The following is a 24625-nucleotide window of genomic DNA, read 5'->3' on the forward strand; positions in this document are numbered from 1 at the left end:
GCGTCTCTCAAAATGAGATGGGAACGAAGAGGAACTATGCTATTTTGTTTGTCATGGTGTGGCTTTGACTAGGAAGGAAAGGGGCCAGGACTGAGCTCCTGCTGCATTATTCCTCCTTGTCTACTCCACAATTCCAGTACAAATAAAATTTAAAAGGGCTATTGTTAGTTTCTGTTCCCCAGGGGTGGCCTGCCCAGTCTTGCCACCTGAGGCAAAATGGGAATTGCCATCTTCTGGCCCTACTTGCCATGTCCCATTGCCACCATGTCCCAGTTCTCACTAAACTCGGTGGGAGCTGGGGCACTCTTCCATGCATTGCCACTCACTTCGCTTCTCCATCTGGGGCAAGGAAGATGAACGGTAACACTATGCGCTTCCTCTTGGTGGCGGAAGCAGTTGGGTGGGCAGGCGGAGTGCTGCCTTTATTACTTGTGCCACCTGAGCCCATTGTTTCACCCTCCTTCATGGGGGACCAGCTCTGCTCTTCCCCCAATCACAATGGATTTCTTCCAAGCTGTAAGGCAACGTATGTCTCTGCTATGATTTGGCCCAGTACAGTGGTTGTTGTTCTTTAGTCGTTTAGTCATGCCCGACTTTTCGTGACCCCATGGATCAGAGCACGCCAGGCACTCCTGTCTTCCACTGCCTCCCGCAGTTGGGTCAAACTCATGCTGGTAGCTTCGAGAACACTGTCCAACCATCTCGTCCTCTGTCATCCCCTTCTCCTTGTGCCCTCCATCTTTCCCAACATCAGGGTCTTTTCCAGGGAGTCTTCTCTTCTCATGAGGTGGCCAAAGTATTGGAGCTTCAGCTCTTGGTTAAGAACTTATTTTTTTCCGGAGGTCTGTTCTTAACCTGAAACTGTTCTTAACCTGAGGTTAGCTAATGGGGTCTCCCACTGCCACCATGCTGCCAGAGCATGATTTCTGTTCTTAAAATGTCCCAGCCAACTAGAAATAATAATTTCCTTGTTACAGCCAATGGTATACTGTATTTGGCCCAGCTGGTTGTTTATGATTCAACTCCACTGTCCCACAGTCGAAGTAAAGGCACACAAATGCACTGAGGGATGTTTACAGCATTTTTCTTCATCATTATTGTGCATTGCTTGATTTTGTGTTATATTTAAATATCTTTGTAGGGCTATAAGAAGAGCCTGCTGGATCGGGAGAATGGCCCACCGAGTGCAGTATCCTATCCTCTCAGTGGCCAACCAGATTCCTGTGGGAAGCCTGAAAGCAGGACTAAGCACAACAGCAACACTCTCCCCACTTGTGATTCCTAGAAACTGGAATTCACGAGCATACTTCAAATCTTGTGTATAAACCGATAATAAGGGGCAACCAAAAATATACTTAGTGTCAGGATTTACGATGTCTCTCTCACACTAAGACACGGCAAGCTGGCAGGTTTATCACTCTTCAATTTATTTAGTAATTACACAGTAGTTTCAGTCCGAGCCCTCCCAGCTCGATCCTCTCTGGATGAGACAGTTGGACCCAATGGATGATGCTGTTGATGCCAGCAGGATATCATCCACTGGTTGCCCCACCTCCTGCTAGGCTGGCGTTTTGCTTGTACTCTACTCTTCTGCCTACTCCGAGGAGACTCGGGAGCAGCCTGTCCCTCCTCCTCCTCTTGAGCCGAATCTAACAGTGGCAGTTCCTCTGCAGCAGGCTCTGTCTGCCCAGTGCTGTCTTGGGAATTTATAGCCTGTATTCCAGAAAGGGAGGGGCTTACATCACACTCAATTTGGGAAGGAATCAAGCCTGTACCCCCCTCAGCCTGCCCTCCTTCCTCTCCGGAGTCTTCGCTGTCGTTTTGGGAAGGGACGTCCCTAACTCTTAGCAAGAAACACACTCAACTACAAAGCATAACACAACATGAGTAAAGAGAGGCATAGCAAAACACACACCACTTTACATAACTTCTATGAATGGCATTAATGTGATCTTTCAAAGAACAATTGTCTGGCTCCACCTCAGCACATAAGCAAGTCTAATCAACCACAAAGTCTTCTGACATCATCACATTCATTGAATGATTCTGGATTGACTAGGATCACATAGTGAAGGAAGAAGAAGCTGTAGTTGAAGGGGGGAAATGGGGGGGGAGCAGCAGCAAACCAGGGGGACACAGCTGCAGACGTGTGCTGGGAAAGGTACACATTATTCATGCAAGATTTCCCCCCCCACACACACACAAAGCAATGTCGACTCTCCCAACACAATTCACACTCACCCACACCCAACCCGCCTTGCCACAGAACAAATGAACATTCAGTCCAATCCTACTATTGAAACCAGTCTTTCTCAACCATTGGTCCCCAGATGTTGTTGGTGTGGGAATGTTCATGGAGGCAGGAGAGGGTATATTGTTTATTAATATCCTTCCTAACTTGTGTTAGCAAGTTCCTTTACTTAGCAGAGTTTACATTCCCCTTTTACACGCACAACAGTTAGCTGGTTGCAGACTTGTGTAAGCTTCTCACTATTATATACATTTCAGTATTGTATATTCCTTGTAAGTTCCCTTTTATCCCTCTTAAAAGAATAAACACATGACAATCTTGTGTAAAGTATATAAAATACGTTTACTCACACATTCAGTTCACAGTTGGATCCCTGAAGGCAGACTTAGTTACAAAGTATATACATGTGGATCTATCCCATATAGGCATAATCCCAGTGTCCTCTGTTGGCTAAAGAGCTGCCCCAACGATGAAGGAAGTCAAAAAGAGAGAGTGTGCAGTGCGCCTTGTCCTTTTGTGTTACCTGGACAGGTAAGGTCACACCCACCTCTAGTCACATGCAAAGGAAGTATGTCCCAGCCCGGAGGAAACAGGAAGTTTGCGACTGGCTGGACCGAACATTCCCCTGCATATCCACTCTAAGAAAACAAGGAATGTTGTACTTGACTACTACTTATGTATCACATCCCACAGCTGGACTACATCCCACCATCCCTAGTTAGGAGAACCAGTGGTCAGGGGTGATGGGAGTTGTAGTTCAACAACATCTGGGACTCGAGGTTGAGAAAGGTTGATGTAAACAGGAAGCAGGAACAGTGGGGCAGAAGCAGAAGAGTGCCGGGGTGGTCATGGAGCCCTGTGGCCATGGTGGAGGAAAGGAAATGGAAATGAGGCAAGGAAAAAGAAGAAGGTGAGGAGAAGCTACTGAGAAGCTGTAGTAACAGTAGGAACAATGGAAGGATCTGTCTTCCCCTTCCAAGGGAAGTGGGATCAATTTTCTCCACTCTGTCAACAAGGAGAACCAGGAGTGGGCTGCAGCCCTTACAAAGCTTCAGAGGGCAGAGGATGGAGAGGAGAGCCCACATCTCTCAAGGCATCACTTTGAGCCCCCACATAGCAGTTGTCTGGGCCGTTCCCAGGCACCTCCTCTGAACTAGGTTGCCACCTTAATTAGAAGAGAAGATGAGTAATGTCCAAGTCTTAACCTGCTAGAGGTCAACATGGCACTGAGGTAAGGGAGCTCTACCTGCATCTTCAAGGCAACCATAAAAGATGAAAAGAGACACCAGAGTAGGGTTGCATTCTATGCTAGTCCCACTAAAATAGACCCACTAAAACTAAGGAAACTAAGTTAGTCATGGCCATGTGTGTCTATTAGTGTGCAGTACAACACATAGCTCATAACCTGTTCCCCTCTGAGGTTACAAAGGTATTGAAAATGAGGCAATTTTGTCTCATCCCATCCCATCCCTCAAATAAAAATTGCAAAACAGGAATTGGATGGGTTCATTAAGTATGCAGCGCAAACATGTGTAGCTTCTTCTGTCCCTGGAGTGCTGCCACAATGAAGTCATTCAAACTCTCCCTGTTTGGCTGGCAGAGTGCTTGCTCGGGAGAAGGGGAGGGGGCGACAAAGAACAAAGTGTCCCAAAGGAAGCCACCCACAAGGACAGACGTTAGAAGAAACAACCCAGAGACATTTTTGCAAAGAAAAAACCCACACACAACCCCCCCCCCCCTGTGTTGCATAAGGATTCTAATCTGAAGGGTGTTAACAGTAACTGATTTCAACACTTCCTTGAGGCCTGATCTTTCCTCTGTTAGCTCTTCTGAAGTGGTGGTTTGTCTCTAGGGAACAGTTTCAAGCACTCTGAACTATACCCACAAATGGGCACTCTTTTTTGAAAGGGAAAGTGAGGGTCCTATGATAGAGGATGCAGGGTGGCTGTTTTAGGGCTCCAAGGTGACATTTGACCAAAAGAGCATCATAAGACAAGAGTCCAGTCAAATGTGTACACAACACACCATACATTTCGGAAGTAGAATCCTGGTCCTTAGAATTTCCAGCCATAACCCCCACTACTTGTGTACATGTAGCAAACTGCCTTGTATCGGGTCTGACAATTTTGTCCATCTTCCCATGTTCCCTGGCAGCAGCAACAGCTCTTCAGGGTCTCCGTCAAGGGACTTTCTCATCACCACCTACTCAGTCCTTTTATAACCGGAGTTGCTTGGGATCAAATCCAGGACTTTGGCATGTAAGGCACATGCTCTCCCACTGAGTGAAGGTCCACCTCACAAACAACAGAGGCAGTGAATGGCATTTTTGTGAGATTTGACCAGCTTCGGCCCATCTGAAGCTGAAGCTGATACAGGCTCGTCTTATCTTGAGCCCAAGCAGAGCGTCGTCACACACAGCGGAAGGATAAGCAGTATGTGCTACATTCTTAATTTTATTTACACTCTATGCTGAGAGAATACAAACGTGCATCTTGCCTCTGTGAGAGCAGAGAAGCAACTCCTCTCGGAAACAAAGAACACCGAGAGAACAGTGAAAAACAGGAAACCAGTGAACGTCACATCCAGTCTCCCATTCCCGTGGGAGTCCAACAGTAACTCTGACTGTGGAATGCAAAACAATGTCTTGTGACTGCAGTTGCTGCTCAGTGAGGGAAATAGAAACCAACAGTTTTCCCCACGGAATCAAGGAACCAAGTAGAGTTCCCATTCAGATTCAATTCAGACTACCACAGAGTTCAATCCAGAATGAATCTGCAGGGGGGGAAACTCCCCATAACTGAAAATAAGAATGGTTTGGAGGTTCTCCCACATTTATACCCCCAGACATGTTGGATCTGGAAGCAGAGATCCTGTGTGTCCCCCAACTCCATTTGCTTTTACTTCCAGCTATGGTCAGAAGCCACTGGGTGAAACGGCATTTAAACCTCAGTCTCCCAGTGTCCATCCAACATGCTGTGCTTGGAATTGCACTGGCTCTTCTGGTATCCAGCCCAGGATTTCCGAGTTACAGAGTCAACAGAACCTGGGTCACCCAAGTCCTAGTCCAGTGTAATGTTCTTACCCCAAAATTGTCAGTTTTCATTTCTTAGTGCATAAAAGTATTGATCTGGTGTGTGGAGATCTTTCTTATTCTGATTAATACAAGAGGATTCTAGAAGCTAACATCAGCTTCTCTGTGTGAGAGAAGCAGGCAGAAGGGTCATGATTGTTTGGGTTATACCTTCTGGGAAGCTGATTTGAAGGAGTTCTCTTAGCTCTTCCAAATAAGGTCATGCTGACTATAAACAAGGCTGTCTTTACTCGGGGTGAAAGGTGTGTGGGGCACCCGGGTGCCGAATTCTGGGGGGTGCCAGGCGCCCTCCGTTGAAGCTGCCTAACCTCTTAACTATCTACCTGTTATGAAATAATAAATAATTTTGATCAAGCCAGAAAAAGAAAATACATATATACCTAGGTATTACAGGAGCCCAAAATAATGTGGAGAAGTCAGACCTGAATATGTAACTGCTGTTTGCACCAAGTGTCATCAAAACAGCCCTTTCGGAATCAATTGAACATTAATAGGTTTTAAGTTCTCCATTTGGAGGAGTGGGGGAATGGGTGAAATAGATTTTTGAAAACCAGAATCAAAGAGAGAAAGATGCTGTGTGTGATTTTGAAACAGATTGCAACCTGGAGGAAGATAAATATCAGCTTTTTGATATATTTCTGCATCCTGAATCAGCTTGATATTTTTTGCCGGATAGCCTCTCGCTCTTCTCACTACAACTTCGCCTGAATGCAAGGACAATGTAGGAGATACAGGTAGACATTTCGGACGCAAATATGCAAATCTATGGGGAAGCGGCAAGTGTTTACATTTCTCCATCTGCTCGGGATTGGAACGAGGACATCGCAGATCTCATCTGCAGACGGATGTTGGTATTTAATGTGATTTCCAACAAATCATTCCCAGCATTCAGAACAGCACCTGACACTCATTAGTGCGTTCCTCCTGGCAAAAATTCTTGGAAAGAGGCACAGTTCTTGCAAATATGGGGAGAGGTTTTATGCCTGATCAAGGGTTCTTCTGAAATGTTACATTTTCTAGTGCTTAATTTCTTCCCTGGAATGGAATGGGAACTCTCCATCTCTGAAGAAGAAACAGTGGTTTCTGTTTCAATGCAAGAGTAAAGGGCAGGCTTTTCAGCAATGACAGCAGGCAGGACCGTCTCAAAATATTTTGCCACCAGAGGTGAAACAACAATTGCTTCTAACTGCTCTTCAGAGCTCTGAAGCAGGATGAAAGCTTTGAAATCAGGCTGATTTGCTTCAGAATGCTTTTGAAGAGAGCGGCTTCACTTTAGAAGCAGTCTGAATATGCCCAAAGCAAGATGATTTAGCTCAAGATTGAGACTTCATTCAAAGTGGATGTACACACCTAGTATATGTGGGAAGCCTGAGCTAAGCCAAGACTGGGGAGCCTTGTTGGACCCCAACTCCCATCATACACGACCATTGACCTTGCTGTCTCGGGATGAAGGACCTTCAGTCTAATAACATCTAGAAGGTTGCTTGTTTCCTCATGTATGATTTAAGGCTTCTTCAGTATGAGTTAAGCATCTCCCCCCTCTCTCCTCCCTGGTTTCCAATCAGACTTGAAAAGCTTCTTTCAAATTCCCAAGCTGCAATTGCAGCCATTGAGCTGCAGTCTGTCCCAGAGCTGTATGTGCTTCAGACCACCCAGAATATTGTTCACACAATGTTCACAAACAGCTACTAAGACCTGGAAGGGTGGTAGCTAGTGAGAGTTAGATCTGCTGCTTTGTTGAAATCTACCAATGTTCACAGAATAGCCTGAATATGGGGAGGGGGGTGGAAATAATATAAATAAAGGCTGTGTCATCAAATCAGGAGGGAAACTGCTATTATAAGTATGTCAACTGGGCTAAGACAAGTGAAGGATAACAAGAAGGGCTCTCTTGAATTATTATTGTTATTATTTAAAAAAGAATTTAATAAATAAACTGCATTGGTTGCTTCTGAAGTTTCTACTTTTCTGTCGGTTTCTTAAGTTTGGTCTTCCTAAGCTTCTGGACTGCTATGATTTTTCTAATATCCACAAAGGTCCTATTCTTGGTTTCTGGGAAATTCTTGAAGATATAAATAAACAGGCCTCCACAGAAAGGCAAGAACATAAGGAAGCTGTAGGTCCCGATTTTTGTCTAGAGATGAAAAGGACAGACTTGAGCATAATAGCATAATACAGAATTGTATTCATCCATATTTCGCACACATATCATTCTGGGATCCTCCCTACCCCCACCCCCCGGAGCTCACAGTGCTTCTAGACTCGTGGTTCCAAACATGGGGCACAATGCCCCACAATTTTATTTTTAAGATTGGCAATTCAAGAATGAGTTATTAACAGTGAATAGTTATTAACTATTTTAACACATGAATAGGAATTCGCTTTTTGAATAATAAGAATTATATATCACAGGGGCAGGGGAGCATCAGGATTTTAGGGATACTTGGGTGGGGCATGGTAAAAATAAAAAGGTTGGGAACCACATGTTCTAGACCTTGTTCCTTCTGATTCTCTATCCTTAATCTGAGTTTCTGGCATAGGATAAGCTGGAGGATATTGCAGGGGGAACCATGAGCCCCTGCCCATGCCACCGTCCAAAATGCTGCTCCTGCTTTGCTTGGAAGAGCTATCAGGGACACTGTTAAATGTGATCATCTCACCTATACCTGAGATTGAGCACCTCCTCGGGGATGTTCTTCTCCACTACTTTTAGCCATCCCCACACCATTTAGCTTTGACCAGAGGAGTTTTCAATGGTGAACTGCTGGCTACTTCTTCATGCTCGACAAAAAGAGCCCTTCTACAGGTAGGATGGATCGTAGTAGCAGTGGTCAGCTTGCTTGTCTCACTACTGCTAGAGCTGGACTCCTCAGAGAGTGGGGAAGCCAAGTGATGTCTGTATATTGCTACTTCCTCCAATGGTAGCTGTTCTAACAGATTGAGGTTGAATCCTGACAAGACTGTTTTGGGGGACAAGAGGCGGGCAGGTGTGGAGAACTCCTTGGTCCTGAATGGGGTAACTGTGCCCCTGAAGGACCAGATGAGCAGCTTGGGAGTCATTTTGGACTCGCAGTTGTCCGTGGAGGTGTAGGTCAATTCTGTGTCCAGGGCAGCTGTTTACCAGCTCCATCTGGTACCCAGGCTGAGCCCCTATCTGCCCGCAGACTGTCTCACCAGAGTGGTGCATGCTCTGGTTATCTCCCACTTGGACTACTGCAATGCGCTTACATGGGGCTACCTTTGAAGGTGACCCAGAAACTACCACTAATCCAGAATGCGGCAGCTATACTGGTGACTGGGTGTGGCCACCAAGACCACATAACACCGGTCTTGAAAGACCTACATTGGCTCCCAGTACGTTTCTGAGCACAATTCAAAGTTTGGTGCTGACCTTTAAAGCCCTAATTGGCCTCAGTCCAGTATTCCTGAAGGAATGTCTCCACCTCCATCATTCTGCCTGGACACTGAGGTCCGGCACTGAGGTCCTTCTGGCGGTTCCCTCACTGCGAGAGGTGAAGTTACAGGGAACCAGGCAGAGAGCCTTCTTGGTAGTGGCACCCGCCCTGTGGAACACCCTCCCACTAGATGTCAAGAGGAAAAACAACCACCAGACTTTTAGGAGACATCTAAAGGCAGCCCTGTTTAGGGAAGCTTTTAATATCTGAAGGATATTAAATATTTGTTGGAAGCCACCCAGAGTGGCTGTGGAAACCCAGCCAGATAGGTGGGGTATAAATTTACTACTACTACTACTACTACTGTTATTATTTTGAGCTTAGGGTACATGAGCACAAGGTTTGATGCTATAAGAAGTGAGTATCCTTAAACCCATTCAACCACTGGAAGTAGAAGATTGAGATGTGTGCAGTAACCTGGAAACTTTCTTATGCAGAGTAATAAACTCAAAGGCTTCACACATTCTATCAATCACAGCAGCTGGTGGCATAGTGTGGGGGGCATAGGGTTATGGGCCTGGGCATAAATTTATGAGGGAGAGCAACCAGGCACTGCCACAACAGGCTCCCTCATCGAGGCTGCAGCTGCGGGGAGGCAAGCCACACTCAGGCTGGGGTTTCTGGGGGGAAGCAGCAGTGCCTCCTTCTCCTCATGGCTGTTGAAGGGATGTCTCCACATGTCCCACCCCTAGGCTGACCAAGAAGGAGGAGGGAAGTGCGGTTTTGGTGCACCCACCAAGGAGTGAAGGATTAACACCTGAAACTGCTTTGTACAGAGTCAGACAAATCCATCCATCTGAGGTTATGGCTTCATATCTTGGGTTTTACCTGAGGGCTGGGTGGGTGGATAATGGTGAGGTACAGAGATGGATGAAACTCATTGATGCAAACTTTGCAGCTTGCATCAAGCTGACTATCAATATCACTCACCACGATCTGAAGGAACACCATCATCATAAGAAAGTGTGTGAACCACTGCACAAATCCCGCAATCACAAAGGCTGAGGCCCGTGACGACTGAAGGAACATTGCCACCACAATTACATTTGGAAGTGGACCTTGGTGGAAAGAAAGGGTTCGTGACATGGATCACCGTTTCACCATAGAACTCAAATATTCCTCTATCCAATTAATTTCTTGCAGATCATTTAAGGAGATCAGAACATAATGTGAGCAATTACCTGGCCCAACGGAGTGTGCTATGACAAATACTTGGACTAAAAGTATGTTGACATACGCCATCTCGTTGATGGTGACCTGTTAGTGAAAGTAGGTTGCATTTCAGTTATGTACATGTGATATTGACAGGTGCCCCTTATCTAGTGCCGGGGTAGTCAATGTTGCTAGACTACAGTTCACATCATCCCTCACCACTTTCCATGTTAGTTGGGCCTGATGGGAGTTGGACTCTAACATCAATGGGACGGCAACCACTCTGGCTAGAATTGCTGGCCAATTGAAAACAGCAGGTGAGACAGAACACCAAGATCTCCATCTCTCTGAGTTCTCTTGCAACATCCAGATGACTTTCACAGATGGGAGACTATGTCCATTCTCAGCCATTCCCTCCAAGCCTTTGCACAAAATCCAAATGAATTGTATAAACCAAAGTAACTTTTCTCTCAAGTCTCCTTCTACAGATGTACCCATCAGCATATACAGCCAACTTCCACATTAACTTTATTGCTATTACATAGCACAGAGTATAGGGGGAGCAAGAATGGGGCTAAATGACAGCCCATTTGGTGATTCTCAACTCTCAATTACAAACCTGCATTTCCAGGGCCATGGTTAACAGGACACAGACGATGCTGCACATCAAAAAGCCAGTCAGAAGCAGATACCTATGTCCCTTAGAATCTGCGAGATACATCTAGAGAATATCAAGAGGAGGAAAGGAGATCCAGGAAAATACAATACAACATAAGTTAGCTTATATTGGTTCCTGTAAAACTGGTGGAAAGCATTATTAAAGCTAATATAAGGAAGCTTATGGATGAACATATCAGTGTGGCTTCTCCAAAAGCAAGTCCTGACTTAACTTTTAAGAGTTCATTGATAGTGTCAGTGTAAGCAAGCTAACACAGTTTAACCAAATTATGCATTTGGGGGATATTTTTCAACAAAACTTCACACCCTGTGAGAACAGGATTCTGGACTAGATGTGCCTTTGGCTCATCTAGAGTCTCCAACAAGACTCTTTCAATGTCCATATGAAGTGTGAGAGAGACCATTATGAGAGCAAATGAGGTGTGTAGTAAGTAGTGTTAGACGCAATTCTTTGGAGTATAAAATGAGAATGCCCCATGCTCCTTGGAAGAAGGGTGGGATAAAAGTGCTAATGAAATTTTAAAAGCCAGTGGTGTTATGTGAGGTGGGTTGGGCTCTGGTAGAAACTGACCATAAAACCAGGAGCGAGGGGCAAAACTATAGTAGACAAAAGGAACAGAGGAAATCCCCAAGCACTTAAAAGGACCAATTGTAATTTATGCCTACATTTCTCAGGACAATCCTCCCTTGGGAAATGTTTTTATGAGCAATTCTCATAAAGTGCACAAGTGAAAACACTGTAGAATTGAACTGAATGGAATTTACATTATTTTCTATAACATATAAGCTTCTTAATCAAAAATAAAATAACTAAATGGTGTGCATTAAAAATACAGTGGACGCTCGGATTGCAAACGTGATCCGTGCGGGATGCACGTTCACAGCACGCAGTGTCCGCAACCCACAGCGGCACATCTGCGAATGCACGGGTTGCAATTTGGCGCCTCTGCACATGCGCCTCTGCCGAAACCTGTTAAGGTACTTCTGGGTTTTGGCTGTCTGCAACCCGAAAAAATGCAACCTGAAGAATCTGTAACCCAAGGTATGACTATATAAAACAATGATCAATAGAGCACAGATAAAGTCAGCAAAATTTTCAAAGCAAGTAGACTTTCTGAAATAATAATAAAAAGTTTTCTGTAGCCATCTAACACAGGATAGCTGTGTTTTCTGCTAAAGTAATGCTGTATAATGTTGTTTATAGTTGTAGTGGTAGTAAATGATTTCAAACTGTGCTACTGCCATGTGTGATGTTGACTGATGATACCAGCATTCTGCTAAAAATATGTGTCCCTAAGGAATGATAGTTCTCGGTCATATCTGAATGAAGATACCCTTCACTATGGAGGAATCCACATATAAACAACAGCTATTGAAGCATGGTGTGCCTTTGAGTTTGCACATTTAGCCAACATGGTACTCTCTAAATCTTAAGGACTCCCATCAGCTCCAGCCAGCAGGATGAGGAAAAGGTGTAGAGAAAGTTTAGTAAGTCAGTAATAAATAAATTAAGTAATAAGTAGTAAGTCGCAGTATCTGAAGAACAACAGATTGGTTTCCCCTGTTGTATAGAATTGCAGCTTATAGGGTATTTCTTTACCACAGACAATTTAAATTTAATTGGGCTTTCTTAAGGGAATTTTGAGAACTTTGGTACTTCTGCAGTAGGGGCTTCTCCCTATAGTTAGTCTAGATTTGAAATTCAATTGTCTGGATACTTTTTATCTTATAATTATTTTTGATGCAAAAACAAACAAACAAACAAATGTTCAAACTGAGTTTTTTACCCCTTTAGATGCCTTCCAATACAAACTAGAATACAGGTAGGTAAAGGTAAAGGTAAAGGTACCCCTGCCCGTATGGGCCAGTCTTGACAGACTCTGGGGTTGTGCGCCCATCTCACTTAAGAGGCCAGGGGCCAGCGCTGTCCGGAGACACTTCCGGGTCACGTGGCCAGCGTGACATCGCTGCTCTGGCGAGCCAGAGCTGCACACCGAAACGCCATTTACCTTCCCGCTGGTAAGCGGTCCCTATTTATCTACTTGCACCCAGAGGTGCTTTTGAACTGCTAGGTTGGCAGGCGCTGGGACCGAGCAGCGGGAGCGCACCCCGCCGCAGGGATTCGAACCGCCGACCTTTCAATCGGCAAGTCCTAGGCGCTGAGGCTTTAACCCACAGCGCCACCTGCGTCCCTAGAATACAGGTACTGTGTGTAAATAACTATGGTTCTCTTACAAAGAATGGTCAGAGAACTCTCATAATGCTATCATTAAAAAAATGTTTATTTTTCATGGGGCTGTGTTGTGAGGGTGGGGAGATTGTGACACTTAAATTTCTTTCCTTTGAAGAACAGTGAGTTTCAAGATTCAGAAGGAAAGAGACAAAGAAGTGGAAAAGGCTTACCGCGATCAAGAGTGAAATTAAGCCAATAATAATTGTGACCATACGAAGCCACCGCAACATCTTCTCATCTGCCCCTGCAGCCACGCAGATTATATCTACATAATAGTGCACCTGAAATCAGAAAAGAATAATCAATATTCTAATCTTGGTCAACCTTGGTCACACCACACCTTGGCTGGATCCAGACACATCAAAGAAGCATTTCAGGAAAACACGTGGTGAACATTATATGAGAAATCACTTTGGCAAAAACGGAACTCCACAGTGCCATCTGGTCTCACCGTGTTATAATGCACATACAACACATACAAAATGATATTTCTTTACCAATCTAGCTGAGTTTCTGGAGTAATGTGTCAAGTTTTGGGAATCACAATTTAATAAGGATATTACAAGCTGGAATGTGTGCAGAGGAGGGCGACCAAGATGATCAAGGGTCTGGAAACCAAGCCTTATTGTGAATGGTTGAAGGGGTTGGATATGTTTAGCCAGAATAAGATTAGACTGAGAGAAGATATGATAGCTATCTTCAAATATCTCAAGGGCTGTCACTTGGAACAAGCTTCTTTTCTCCTTCTCGGGGGGGGGGGGGTAGGACTCGAACCAATGGCTTCAAGTTACAAGAAAGGAGATTCCAACTACTGTAAATATCAGGAAGAACTTTCTGACAACAACAACAACAACGACAATTTATTATTTATATCCTGCTCATCCGGCTGGGTTTCCCCAGCCACTCCCTACAGATTAAAAACAGAATAAAACATCAAACATCCTCCTAAACAGGAGTGCCATCAGATGTCTTCTAAAAGTCAGATAGTTGTTTATTTCCTTGACATCTAATGGGAGAGTGTTCCACAGGGCGGGCACCAGTAACTGAGTAAGAGCTGTTTGACAATGTAATGTAATGTAATGTAATGAATCCTTGGAGGTTTTTAAGCAGAGGTTGGATGGCCAGCCCTATAAAAGAGGCTCCTTATGAGACCGGAGGAACATCGCCTGACTGTGAGGTGTGGAGGCCGCTCCCTGCAAGGCCCTTTCCACCTGGCCTAGGGGGCGAGGCCCACACTCACCCAGCCCTATAAAAGAGGCTCCTCATGAGGCCGGAAGAACATCGCCCGGCTATTGTTTTATTGATTTAATATGCTGTACACCGCTTTGAGGTTTTTATTAAAAATATAAAGTGCTATAGAAATTTAATAAATAAGTAAATAGAATTTGCATGATTCTCAATCATAGAAAATTGTCATATACAGCTCTCGGTCTATTTAGCACAGAGCTGGACCATAAATAAGGCTGATCGCCGAAGAATATATGCTTTTGAATTAAGGTGCTGGAGGAGACTCTTGAGAGTCCCATGGACTGCAAGAAGATCAAACACATCAATGCTTAAGGAAATCAGCCCTGATTGCTCACAGATCCTGAAGCTGAGGCTCCAATACTTTGGCCACCTCATGAGAAGAAAAGACTCCCTGAAAAAGACCCTGATGTTCGGAAAGATTGAGGGCACAGGGAGAAGGGGACAACAGAGGATGAAATGGTTGGACAGTGTTCTCAAAGCTACCAACATGAGTTTGGGAGGCAGTGGAAGACAGGAGTGCCTGGCGTGCTCTGGTCCATGGGATCACGAAGAGTCGGACACGACTAAACGACTAAACAACAGCAACGGCTTACACTGAATGGTAGATACCTTTAAGGGTTTAACTGTTTCTCAGCCCCAACTGTAAATGGTACTGAGACCTTTGGGTAAACCTGGGTCTTGGCTGGAGGGGAAATTGTAGCCTCTACCTGCCCTTCGTTGGTTAAAGGCATCCTGTTAAAGGGATCCAGGGGGAGTGTTTACTGTTTGAAGCCCAGACAGGGAATAGGGTCATACCACTCCTCAAATGGGGAACCCTTGGGAGGGTACCCCCATTTGATGTAGGTCATAGGTGGTTTCTCCTTAGGTGCATTCCCAGCAGGCAGGCTGGCGTGATATAATCTGATACAGTTTGGCTTTACTCAATGCCTATGCCAAACCACTCACATCGGTAACTGATAAAAGTTGTGGCCTATTTGATCCCATAAAACCATAAGCTTTTGTCTTGTCTGATTAAGGTCATGGGGTCTTGGCACACAAATAATGTAGTGCATTCAACATTTCAGAAGAAGGTAAAGGAAAAGGACCTCTGACAGTTAAGTCCAGTCGCAGACGACTCTGGGGTTCCGGCGCTCATCTCACTTTACAGGGGAGCCGGTGTTTGTCCGCAAACAGTTTTTCTGGGACATGTGGTCAGCATCACTAAGCCACTACTGGCACAGTGGAAACACCAACGCCAGAGCAGCGCACGGAAATGCCGTTCACCTTCCCGCCGGAGCGGTACCTATTCATCTATTTGCACTTTGGGGCATGCTCTGGAACTACTAAGTTTACAGGAGCCTGGACCGAGCAATGGGAGCTCACCCCGTTGTGTGGATTCGAACCGCCAACCTTCTGATTGGCAAGTCCAAGCCCAGTATCAATCTTTTCCACTGCATGATTCAAATTAAGCCCAACTGATCTTAGTGTTCTGTAGCTGTCAAACATTTACTCCCAGACAATGCCGTATTTCCCGTAGTGTCTGACTATAACTTGTGCATGGATGGAGAACTTGTGGTTCTCCAGGTGCTATTGGACAGCAGCTCCTGGCTATGACTGATGGCCACTGAACTCTCAACAAAACCCATAGAGTAGTTCCCTGAGTAGAAATACTTTGGCTGTGTCTAAAGACAAGCAGTGATAATTGATGCCACAGCCTTTAAACCCAACAAGCCCTCAATTATCTGGCTCCACCTCCAAACTTTTTTTTTAAGGGGGACAATGCTTTGCTTACCGCACCAATGCCGTCAAGCTGTGCACCACCTGTCAAGACAACTATGGTGATGACCTGCGTTCTCAGGTTTGGGGATGATAGAAGTTTAGCAGCAGTCATGTTCTTTTCTGCTTTCTCAAAGAGGTCCTCCTGACGGAGTTCGTTCATTTCATTCTCCACATCATCCTTGCCTCTCAGCACCTTCAGTTCTGCATGGGAAAAGAGGCAGAAAGGATTTGAATTCAGTAGAATAAGAGTCTCAGAAGAATGAGGATATTGTTAAGAAGGAAGCGAGAAAGGGGAAGTCCAGAGGGTCAAATCTCTTTAGAATGTCTGGAAGTTATTTAAAATGGTCAGCATAAATGTTCAGCTAGAATATGCAACTCTGATTGGTAATAATATCTAACAGGGCCAAGGGGATACCGCTGTGGTGAATGAACGGAGTTAAGGAAGCTATTCAAAGCAAAAAAAGGAGTTTTCCCCCCCAGAAAATGGAAGTCACATACAAATGAAACTAAAACTTGGAGAGTGGGGGAACCCAATAGGCAGTAGTGGGTAGGAGTCAGCAATCATTGTGCATGTTTGGCTGCATTCAGACAGTACTTTATTCCACTTCCTGGCATTTATTTACCTGATAATTTCCACAATTTATGTTACCCTTCCCATAACTTAAAGGTCTCTTCTGGATATCTAGCAGAAGGTTAGCATTCATTTCCATGTCAATTGCTTCCCGGAAAAAAAAATCTGCTTGCAACTCCATTAGCTTAAAAAAAATGCAGGAGGTTTGCACTATAATTCTTGCACCGTTAAAAAAATTGGGGTACTATTCTGTCATTGCAGGTGGTTGGACTAGATGATTCTCATGCTCACTTCCAATTTTACAATTCTATGAAACTGCATTACAGGAAAATTGCCTATAAAGTTATCTACCACTTCCACTGGGGGACTGTGTATGAGTTCCTCAGAAAATATCACATGAAACTGTTTTACGCTGGCATCTTTGCACGTTTTCAGGCTAATTGTTCAGTATATACCAAACCTGCCCATCATGCGGACACCATTTCCTTGTCTAGACTTTTTTTGCAGTGGGGCTGGGGGTGGGCAGTGACATTGCTGATTGAAACAGTATTTTACTCAGTTCCTACTTAAATATTTTTATTGGTGTTTTAGATACATTTTATGAATTAGTTGTCTCATTGCAGCTTTATTGTATATTTTCCAAACATCAACCACCTACTGAACGGCAGGACTATAAAAACTAAAACAAAACAACAGCCTCTAGTAGAGGTAATGTATCGCCATCATTACTAGGAGCCATTGGAAACCCAGTGGCCATAAACATGTGTATAACCATTTACACTAATATTTCATATGCGTGCACATTGTAATGAAATGGATGTGGTTGGTTCTATATTAATAACACAGGAATACAAGCAATTATTTCAAAATGCTAGAATGGGGAGATTTCATTATTCTGGCCAATGGTGGGTGATGTCTCTTCAGCCAGATGGGTTCTCATGGCTATGTATGATGCTCACACCCAGAAATCTCAATAAAGTTCAGAGTATCGTACCTTCCCTTGCACTCTCTGCATTCTTCCTCTGAATGAGCAGATACCTCGGACTTTCAGGAAAGAAGGGTAGTAATATGATCTGAAAAATTGGCATGACCCCAGAAATGCCCATCACAATCACATAACCTGTGCAAGAAGATAGAATGACGACAATGTGGAGAAACTGTGGCCATGTGTCTGATCTCGTATAAGCAAAAGGATTAATTTATCTTAATTACCTCCTCGTATTTTAAAGTTGTCTTTAGCAACAATTAGCTGACCCATAAAGAGGCCTAAAGAATAAAATAGCTGGGACATCATGACGATAGCTCCCCTCACGCTTCCAGGGGCGATCTCTCCAAGATACAGAGGAACAACAACGGAGATTAGTCCTATTTAGTTGATAAATAAACAGATAAATCACATTGAGCATGCGACATGTACAAACATGTATGAACAGTCCTGAGGCTCCAGTAGGATGTGCAAGTAATATCTCATGTCTCTATGGTGTTCTTTTGTAGAATTCTGCAAAATGTCACCGACCGTTAAGTGGAACTATATGGAGGCATGACATCACACACCATAGATATGGTAACACCACCCAGTTGTAGCTCTGAACCAAACCAGCCCACCACAAGCGAGTATGGACAGGTGTTCTCAGTAGCTGCCTCTCAACTTTGGAATGTTCTTTTGTTGGAACCTGCCCAGAGCCCGTATATCTCTGAGAAATGACATTAAATCATTTAATTCAAACTACGGTAATACTGTTGGTAATACTAGCCAAACTGATGGTTTGTTGTTGTTTAGTCGTTTAGTCGTGTCCGACTCTTCGTGACCCCATGGACCAGAGCACACCAGGCACTCCTGTCTTCCACTGCCTCCTGCAGTTTGGTCAAACTCATGCTGGTAGCTTCAAGAACACTATCCAACCATCTCATCCTCTGTCGTCCCCTTCTCCTTGTGCCCTCCATCTTTCCCAACATCAGGGTCCTTTCCAGGGAGTCTTCTCTGCTCATGAGGAGGCCAAATATTGGAGTCTCACCTTCAGGATTTGATGGTAGTGGACTACAATTCATGTAATCTCTAACTATTAGTGATGGAATAGCTATTGGCTGGGACAGATGGAAACTATGGTCAAACAACACCCATGATGGTATGTACTCTGGTACAATAATTAGTATGCTAATTAACCCAAGGCCTTGGGATAAAACATACTTTATATTTAAATAATAATAATTCTGCACAGCGATTCCTCTTTTCGTATTTTTCAAAAATCCATTTTCCAACTCACAGTCCTATAAAATTTCAATGCCACCTCTACCAGTTACTCCATCCTTGGTGACCTATCTGAGCCACAACACTGGTTTCCAAAGTGAATTAGGGAGATGTGTGTGGAAATGAGACACACTGACACTGCTTTACTTGGTTCTTTGGCAGCCCACCCTCCCTCTGTTGTGAAAACAAACTATTGCTTAGTGTCTCTGCTCAGCACAGACTAACAAGATGAACTCTATGCCAAACTACTAAACCTGGGACCTTGACTCACCTGTGCATAACCCAGTGTAGAAACGTACAGCAATTGTGAATTCATAGACATTTACTTTATTACCAACAGCCAATAGGACAGGAGGGATCAGACTCAAAAAGGTAGTTATCTTCACAGCACCTCTCCTGAAAAGACAGTGAAAGGGTTCAGTGAGGTGGGAAGATGTCAATATATGATACCATCAAAGCAGCAAAGGGGGGAGAGGAGCTATAGAAATACAGGAATCTCCTAATCCCTTTATAGATAATTTGTTCTGGGTTTGCTAGTGTTGTTTAGTCGTGTCCCACTCTTTGTGACCCCATGGACCAAAGCACGCCAGGCACTCCTATCTTCCACTGCCTCCCACAGTTTGGTCAAACTCATGTTGAAAGCTTCGAGAACACTGTCCAAACATCTCGCCCTCTGTCGTCCCCTTCTCCTTGTGCCCTCCATCTTTCCCAACATCAGGGTCTTTTCCAAGGAGTCTTCTCATGAGGTGGCCAAAGTATTGGACCCTCAGCTTCAGGATCTGTCCTTCTAGTGAGCACTCAGGGCTGATTTCCTTAAGAATGGAAAGGTTTCATCTTCTTGCAGTCCATGGGACTCTCAAGAGTCTCCCTCAACACCATAATTCAATAGCATCAATTCTTCGGCGATCAGCCTTCTTTATGGTCCAGCTCTCACTTCCATACATCACTACTGAGAAAACCATAGCTTTAACTAAACGGACATTTGTCGGCAAGGTGATGTCTCTGCTTTTTAAGATGCTGTCTAGATTTATCATTGCTTTTCTCCCCAAAAGCAGGTGTCTTTCAATTTCGTGACTGCTGTTACCATCTGCAGTGATCATGGACCCCAAGAAAGTAAAATCTCTCACTGTCTCCATTTCTTCCCCTTCTATTTGCCAGAAGGTGATGGGACCAAATTATCTTAGTTTTTTTAATGTTGAGCTTCAGTCCATATTTTGCGCTCTACTCTTTCAACCTCATTAGGAGGTTCTTTAATTCCTCCTCACTTTCTGCCATCAAAGTTGTGTCATCTGCATATCTGAGGTTCTTGATATTTCTCCCAACAATCTTAATTCCGGCTTGGGATTCATCCAGCCCAGCCTTCCACATGATGAATTCTGCATATAAGTTAAATAAACAGGGAGACAATATACAGTAGTGTATACTCCTTTCCCAATTTTAAACCAATCAGTTGTTTCATATCCAGTTCTAACTGTAGCTTCTTGTCCCACACAGAGATTTCTCAGGAGACAGATGAGGTGATCAGGCACTCCCATTTCTTTAAGAACTTGCCATAGTTTGCTGTGGTCGACACAGTCAAAGGCTTTTGCATAGTCAATGAAGTAGAAGTAGATGTTTTTCTGGAACTCTCTAGCTTTCTCCATAATCCAGCGCATGTTTGCAGTTTGGTCTCTGGTTCCTCTACCCCTGTGAAATCCAGCTTGCACTTCTGGGAGTTCTCGGTCCACATACTGCTTAAGCCTGCCTTGTAGAATTTTAAGCATAACCTTGCTAGCATGTGAAATGAGCGCAATTGTGTGATTATGCGGTAGTTGGAGCTTGGGTTTGCTAGTAATGTGCGGAAACAAAGACCTACAGAAGGCCTTGAAACCTCTACTTCCAAGCACTGTGAAATTACTCACACACTTTCTTTACCTTAATAAATTTCAGGAGGCATTGCTCACACATTTCCAACAGACCTAGCAACCTGCTGCCATGCTATGTAAGATCTCTTAATCGAGGGGTGCTGATGACAGAAGATAGGATCTTCTGGATGTAAACATGTGTTCTACCACTAACTTCTGGCTTCTTTCACAGCTGTATATTAGAAAATCTGCTGGTGTGTGTTAGATGATGTCTTAAGAACCAAATTGATCAAAACCGCATTTGTGGGATTATCTTGCAATTGGTAGGCATGTTCTGACTACCTTCAAACAAAGCTTTAGCAGCTGACAAAGGTTTTCAGGTATGATTCCATGGACCTAAATGGATCTCACTGTGTCTCTCCCTGCCACACACCCCTTCTTGATGTGTCTTTGTCCTTTCCTAACATCCCATCCAGCTAAAGTGATGATATTGCATATTTGATTAGCTGTTACTGGGGGCATGCAGATCAGCAGCACCTATCTGTTCCCCTTCCCCACCATCCTACGGCATGTCATTCACCAGTTACAAATTTATCCCGATACCTGCCAAATCTATTGGCCAGATAACCAACAGGAATGGACCCAAAAATGGCTCCAAGTGGAAATAAAGCAAGGGTGATAGCCACAATGTACATCTGAGAACCTGGATCTTCCATCTCTTCATAGGTTGTTATGTTGAACAAGTCATGCAGGAGCTAAGGAGAAGCACAATAAATGCTTGAGATTAGGACTGTGCATGTGGCATGAGATCATGTGGCAACAGAACGTGAAAGCCTGGGACCAACTGAGTGATGGCCAAGGATCTGTAGGTAATTCTGGGATGCCCAGAGAAAGCGTGTGCATGTCTCTCCCGCTCACATTGAGAGCTAGGAGGCATAGGGGTCAACTGCTTGGGGCTGAGGTCCCTTTCCCTCCTCCCATAGACTATTTGAGGGGGTCAGAACCCCCTCCCCAAGTTAATAGGCATTGCCATTCAAACAGTGTGTGTGCACTGCATCTTGTGATCAATTATGTGGGGGTGGGACTTACCTGCCACAGCATATTGAATGTCATAAAAGTTTTGTCCACACTTTCACCAGTGAAAATAGGCAAATATTTGCCTTTTTAAGTATCCAGACTCAAAGAGCAAGGAGCACTCTACATTTGTTTACTCAGCAGTAACTTGTCATATACTGGCTTCTAAAGCAGGATGCATTAGGAAATTGACTATAACTATCCTCTCTCCTTTCTTCTTGATAAACTTAAGAAGGAAATTGCTATGAGTCTCTCTCTCTCTCTCTCTCTCTGTGTGTGTGTGTGTGTGTGTGTGTGTGTGAGAGAGAGAGAGAGAGAGAGAGAGAGAGAGAGAGAGAGAGAGAGAGAGAGAGAGAGATTTGCAGCAGTGTCCTACCTAGTTTGGGATCTGGCTACACCAGTGCCAGCCTATGATCCCCATCAATTTATCCCAGAAGGAATGTGGTGCTCAACAGAGAAAAGGTTTCCCAGGCCTACAATAACCCCTGCTTTAAGAAACCACATGCTACGCAGGGCTATCTTACCACAAAAGGGGTGTAGAGTAACCACATATTGTATCCATATTGTACAGTAATTAAGCAGGCAGCCATTGAAATCCATATAAGCCTCATTGGGACATCCTGCAGAAAGAAGAAGAAGAAGAAGAAGAAGAAGAAGAAGAAGAAGAAGAAGAAGAAGAAGAAGAAGAAGAAGAAGAAGAAACATAATGAGAATGTACAGGGCAGAATACTTATATTAAATAACTCTTGATTAACTACAGTTATCACTAAAACGTTTGTAGACTGAAAGATAGAGTGAAACTTTAAGACATTATTTTATAATGGCAACATTTGCATACTTTGGCTACTCCAGCTGAACATGATCATCATTGCCACACCATCTCCTGCTAGTCGTGATGGTTATTAATGGTCAGGGGTACCTTTACCTTTACGGTAAAAAGTGCTTACCAGTGGTAAACAGCACAAATGCAAGGTAAAAGCATCCAAAAGTCAGAGCAAACCAAACAACTTAAAGTCAACTTAACTGCACCCTAAAACCATGATAGGGAATTGACTGTAGTTCAAATAGACAGGCTTGTTTGATTTTAAATTTAAGAGCCCGGAAGAAGATATTAACTTGCTGCCTAAAAGGGGACTCTCTGTGGGAAGGGCATTCCCCTGACAAGTTCCTTATTAAACAAAACAAAACAAAAAATGAAAAAAGGACAAAAGGACAAAAGAAAGCACCAATCATGTGTCATTGAGGCATATGATCTGCTGTCCATCCTTGATATTTGCAGATGGTCATAAACTTTTAAATATAGTAAATTGAATCCAGGTTTGGTTATACTTGCAGTCTACCCATCTTACTCTAAGCATGAGTAAGCCTGCAACTCAACCCTCCATGGTCCTCCGTGGTGGAGAAACAGGTGGAGCTCACATCTCCCTCCACCCCCACACCCCATAAAGGCTCTCTGCAAGCCTTGCCCTGCTGCTGCACAGCTTTCCGTTCCATTCACTGTGGTCAGGTGAAAGCAAAATTGATGGGATCCTTGCTTAGTATAGGTGAGGAGGGGATGAGATAGTTCAGCATCCACTGAATCCCATGCTGGCCCTACTGCTGTCACTTGATGGCATCTGGCCTGATCTATGCCCAAATGCCAGGTTATCTCCAGGGTGGGGTGACACAGAGCAGGCTTTTTCCTTCCCCTAGCCTTCTGATCCAACCAGCATTGATGGAGGAACTAGGCAGCTTCATCTTGCCCTACTGCTACTCTGCTTGGGTTTGGATTGCTCCGGAAGTCTGAATGCCACCCAAAGTACTGCATGCTATATTGTACAACTGGTTTACATCCCTGTCTGAACCTTGGGAAACAATGACATAACAACATGGGTTTTCAGTTTTTATAAACTCAGTGGATTCCACAGATTCTTCAAGCTCACCTCATGACTGGTTGCTGCAATGGGTGCAATGGGTGTACTGAGTTCACTGGGATCACTGGGATCACTGGGTTCATTGAGTGCACTTGGTTTACTTGGTTTACTGGGTTTACTGGGTGCACTGGGTTTCCTGGGTGAACCGGGTGCAGCGGGTGCTTTGGGTGTTCTGGGTGCTTTGGATGCCACCTGCGTTTTCTTCATGGTTTCTTTTTGAGAGTCGGGGGAAATGGCTGACCTGTTAGAGAATAAGAGTGTGCTGTTGACAGAACATAAGTACAGAAGAGGATCAGACCAGCAGGTTACAATCAAGGCATGGAGGTGTGACTGCCTGTGTTTTTGTTTTCTTTTGTGTCTTGCAACATGTCCCTGCTCTACAGCCTCTGAAGTTGTTCCATTTAGGCATTAGGGCTAGCAGTCACTGAAAGACCTGGCCTCCTCCATGAGCTCCTTAATCCCCGCATCCTCTCTCAAAAGGTCCTCTAATCTAAGGGTCGCCACCAGTAGTACAGTGGAAGGGAAATTTAGGACAATGAAGAAGCCTACATTTTTGGACATGCCTAGGAGGGTGGTTATCGGGGTCTCCCACACTGATTTGACACTACCCCAGTGACCATCACCACATCTTTTGTTAGTTGAAATATTATGGGAAGGAATTGCTTTGGTCCTTGAACACTGATTATTTGAACATTTAAACAAAGCCCGAACCTGTAGAGAGTTCATGTGCTGCTATTGCCAGTGTTCTTGATTACATCAGTAGATTGTTTAATTAGCCAAAGGCCTGGGTGAAGAAAGACCTTTATGCATTCTCTTCTCTACATCATTTTCTTCTTAGCTTGGGTATGTATTCTCAAAGAAGTGAACAACTCACCAAATGGGATGATATCCTCATTAATAGCTGCTGAAGGATCAAGGTCAAATGAATTGTCTTCTACCTCAGTTCACGTGGCAGCCATACCTGTGCCATTCCTCCAAACCTACTTACAAGTAGCCTCTAAAGGGAGCACTATTGTTTCTTATTTCCCACTCATCAACTGGAGAATCCTTGTGGTATTGCATAAGACCTATACTGACTGTTCCCCACTTCTGGTCAGGGTGATGGCGGT

At 44.2% G+C, this 24625-nt stretch overlaps 1 protein-coding gene across 5 annotated transcripts in view; it reads right to left on the minus strand.

Moving 5' to 3' along the window:
• Positions 1-7233: 7233 nt before the first annotated feature.
• Positions 7234-24625, minus strand: part of LOC309374045 (solute carrier family 2, facilitated glucose transporter member 5-like) — a 42795-nt gene continuing 25403 nt past the window's right edge. For all 5 annotated transcript variants that reach the window (XM_081918841.1, XM_081918838.1, XM_081918840.1 and 2 more), the window contains 12 exons: positions 23526-23757; positions 22128-22223; positions 21133-21284; positions 18957-19081; positions 17650-17802; positions 17432-17557; positions 15880-16067; positions 13031-13141; positions 10569-10670; positions 9979-10054; positions 9728-9855; positions 7234-7476 (listed from right to left, as the gene is read on the minus strand). In XM_081918841.1, coding sequence (XP_081774967.1) covers positions 7303-7476; positions 9728-9855; positions 9979-10054; positions 10569-10670; positions 13031-13141; positions 15880-16067; positions 17432-17557; positions 17650-17802; positions 18957-19081; positions 21133-21284; positions 22128-22223; positions 23526-23723 — 1629 coding nt within the window. In that variant the 5' untranslated portion in view covers positions 23724-23757 and the 3' untranslated portion in view covers positions 7234-7302. The remainder of the gene's footprint in view (positions 7477-9727; positions 9856-9978; positions 10055-10568; positions 10671-13030; positions 13142-15879; positions 16068-17431; positions 17558-17649; positions 17803-18956; positions 19082-21132; positions 21285-22127; positions 22224-23525; positions 23758-24625) is intronic.

This window comes from Podarcis melisellensis (genome assembly GCF_964234715.1).
Source record: "Podarcis melisellensis genome assembly, chromosome: 7".
Lineage (NCBI taxonomy): Eukaryota > Metazoa > Chordata > Lepidosauria > Squamata > Lacertidae > Podarcis > Podarcis melisellensis.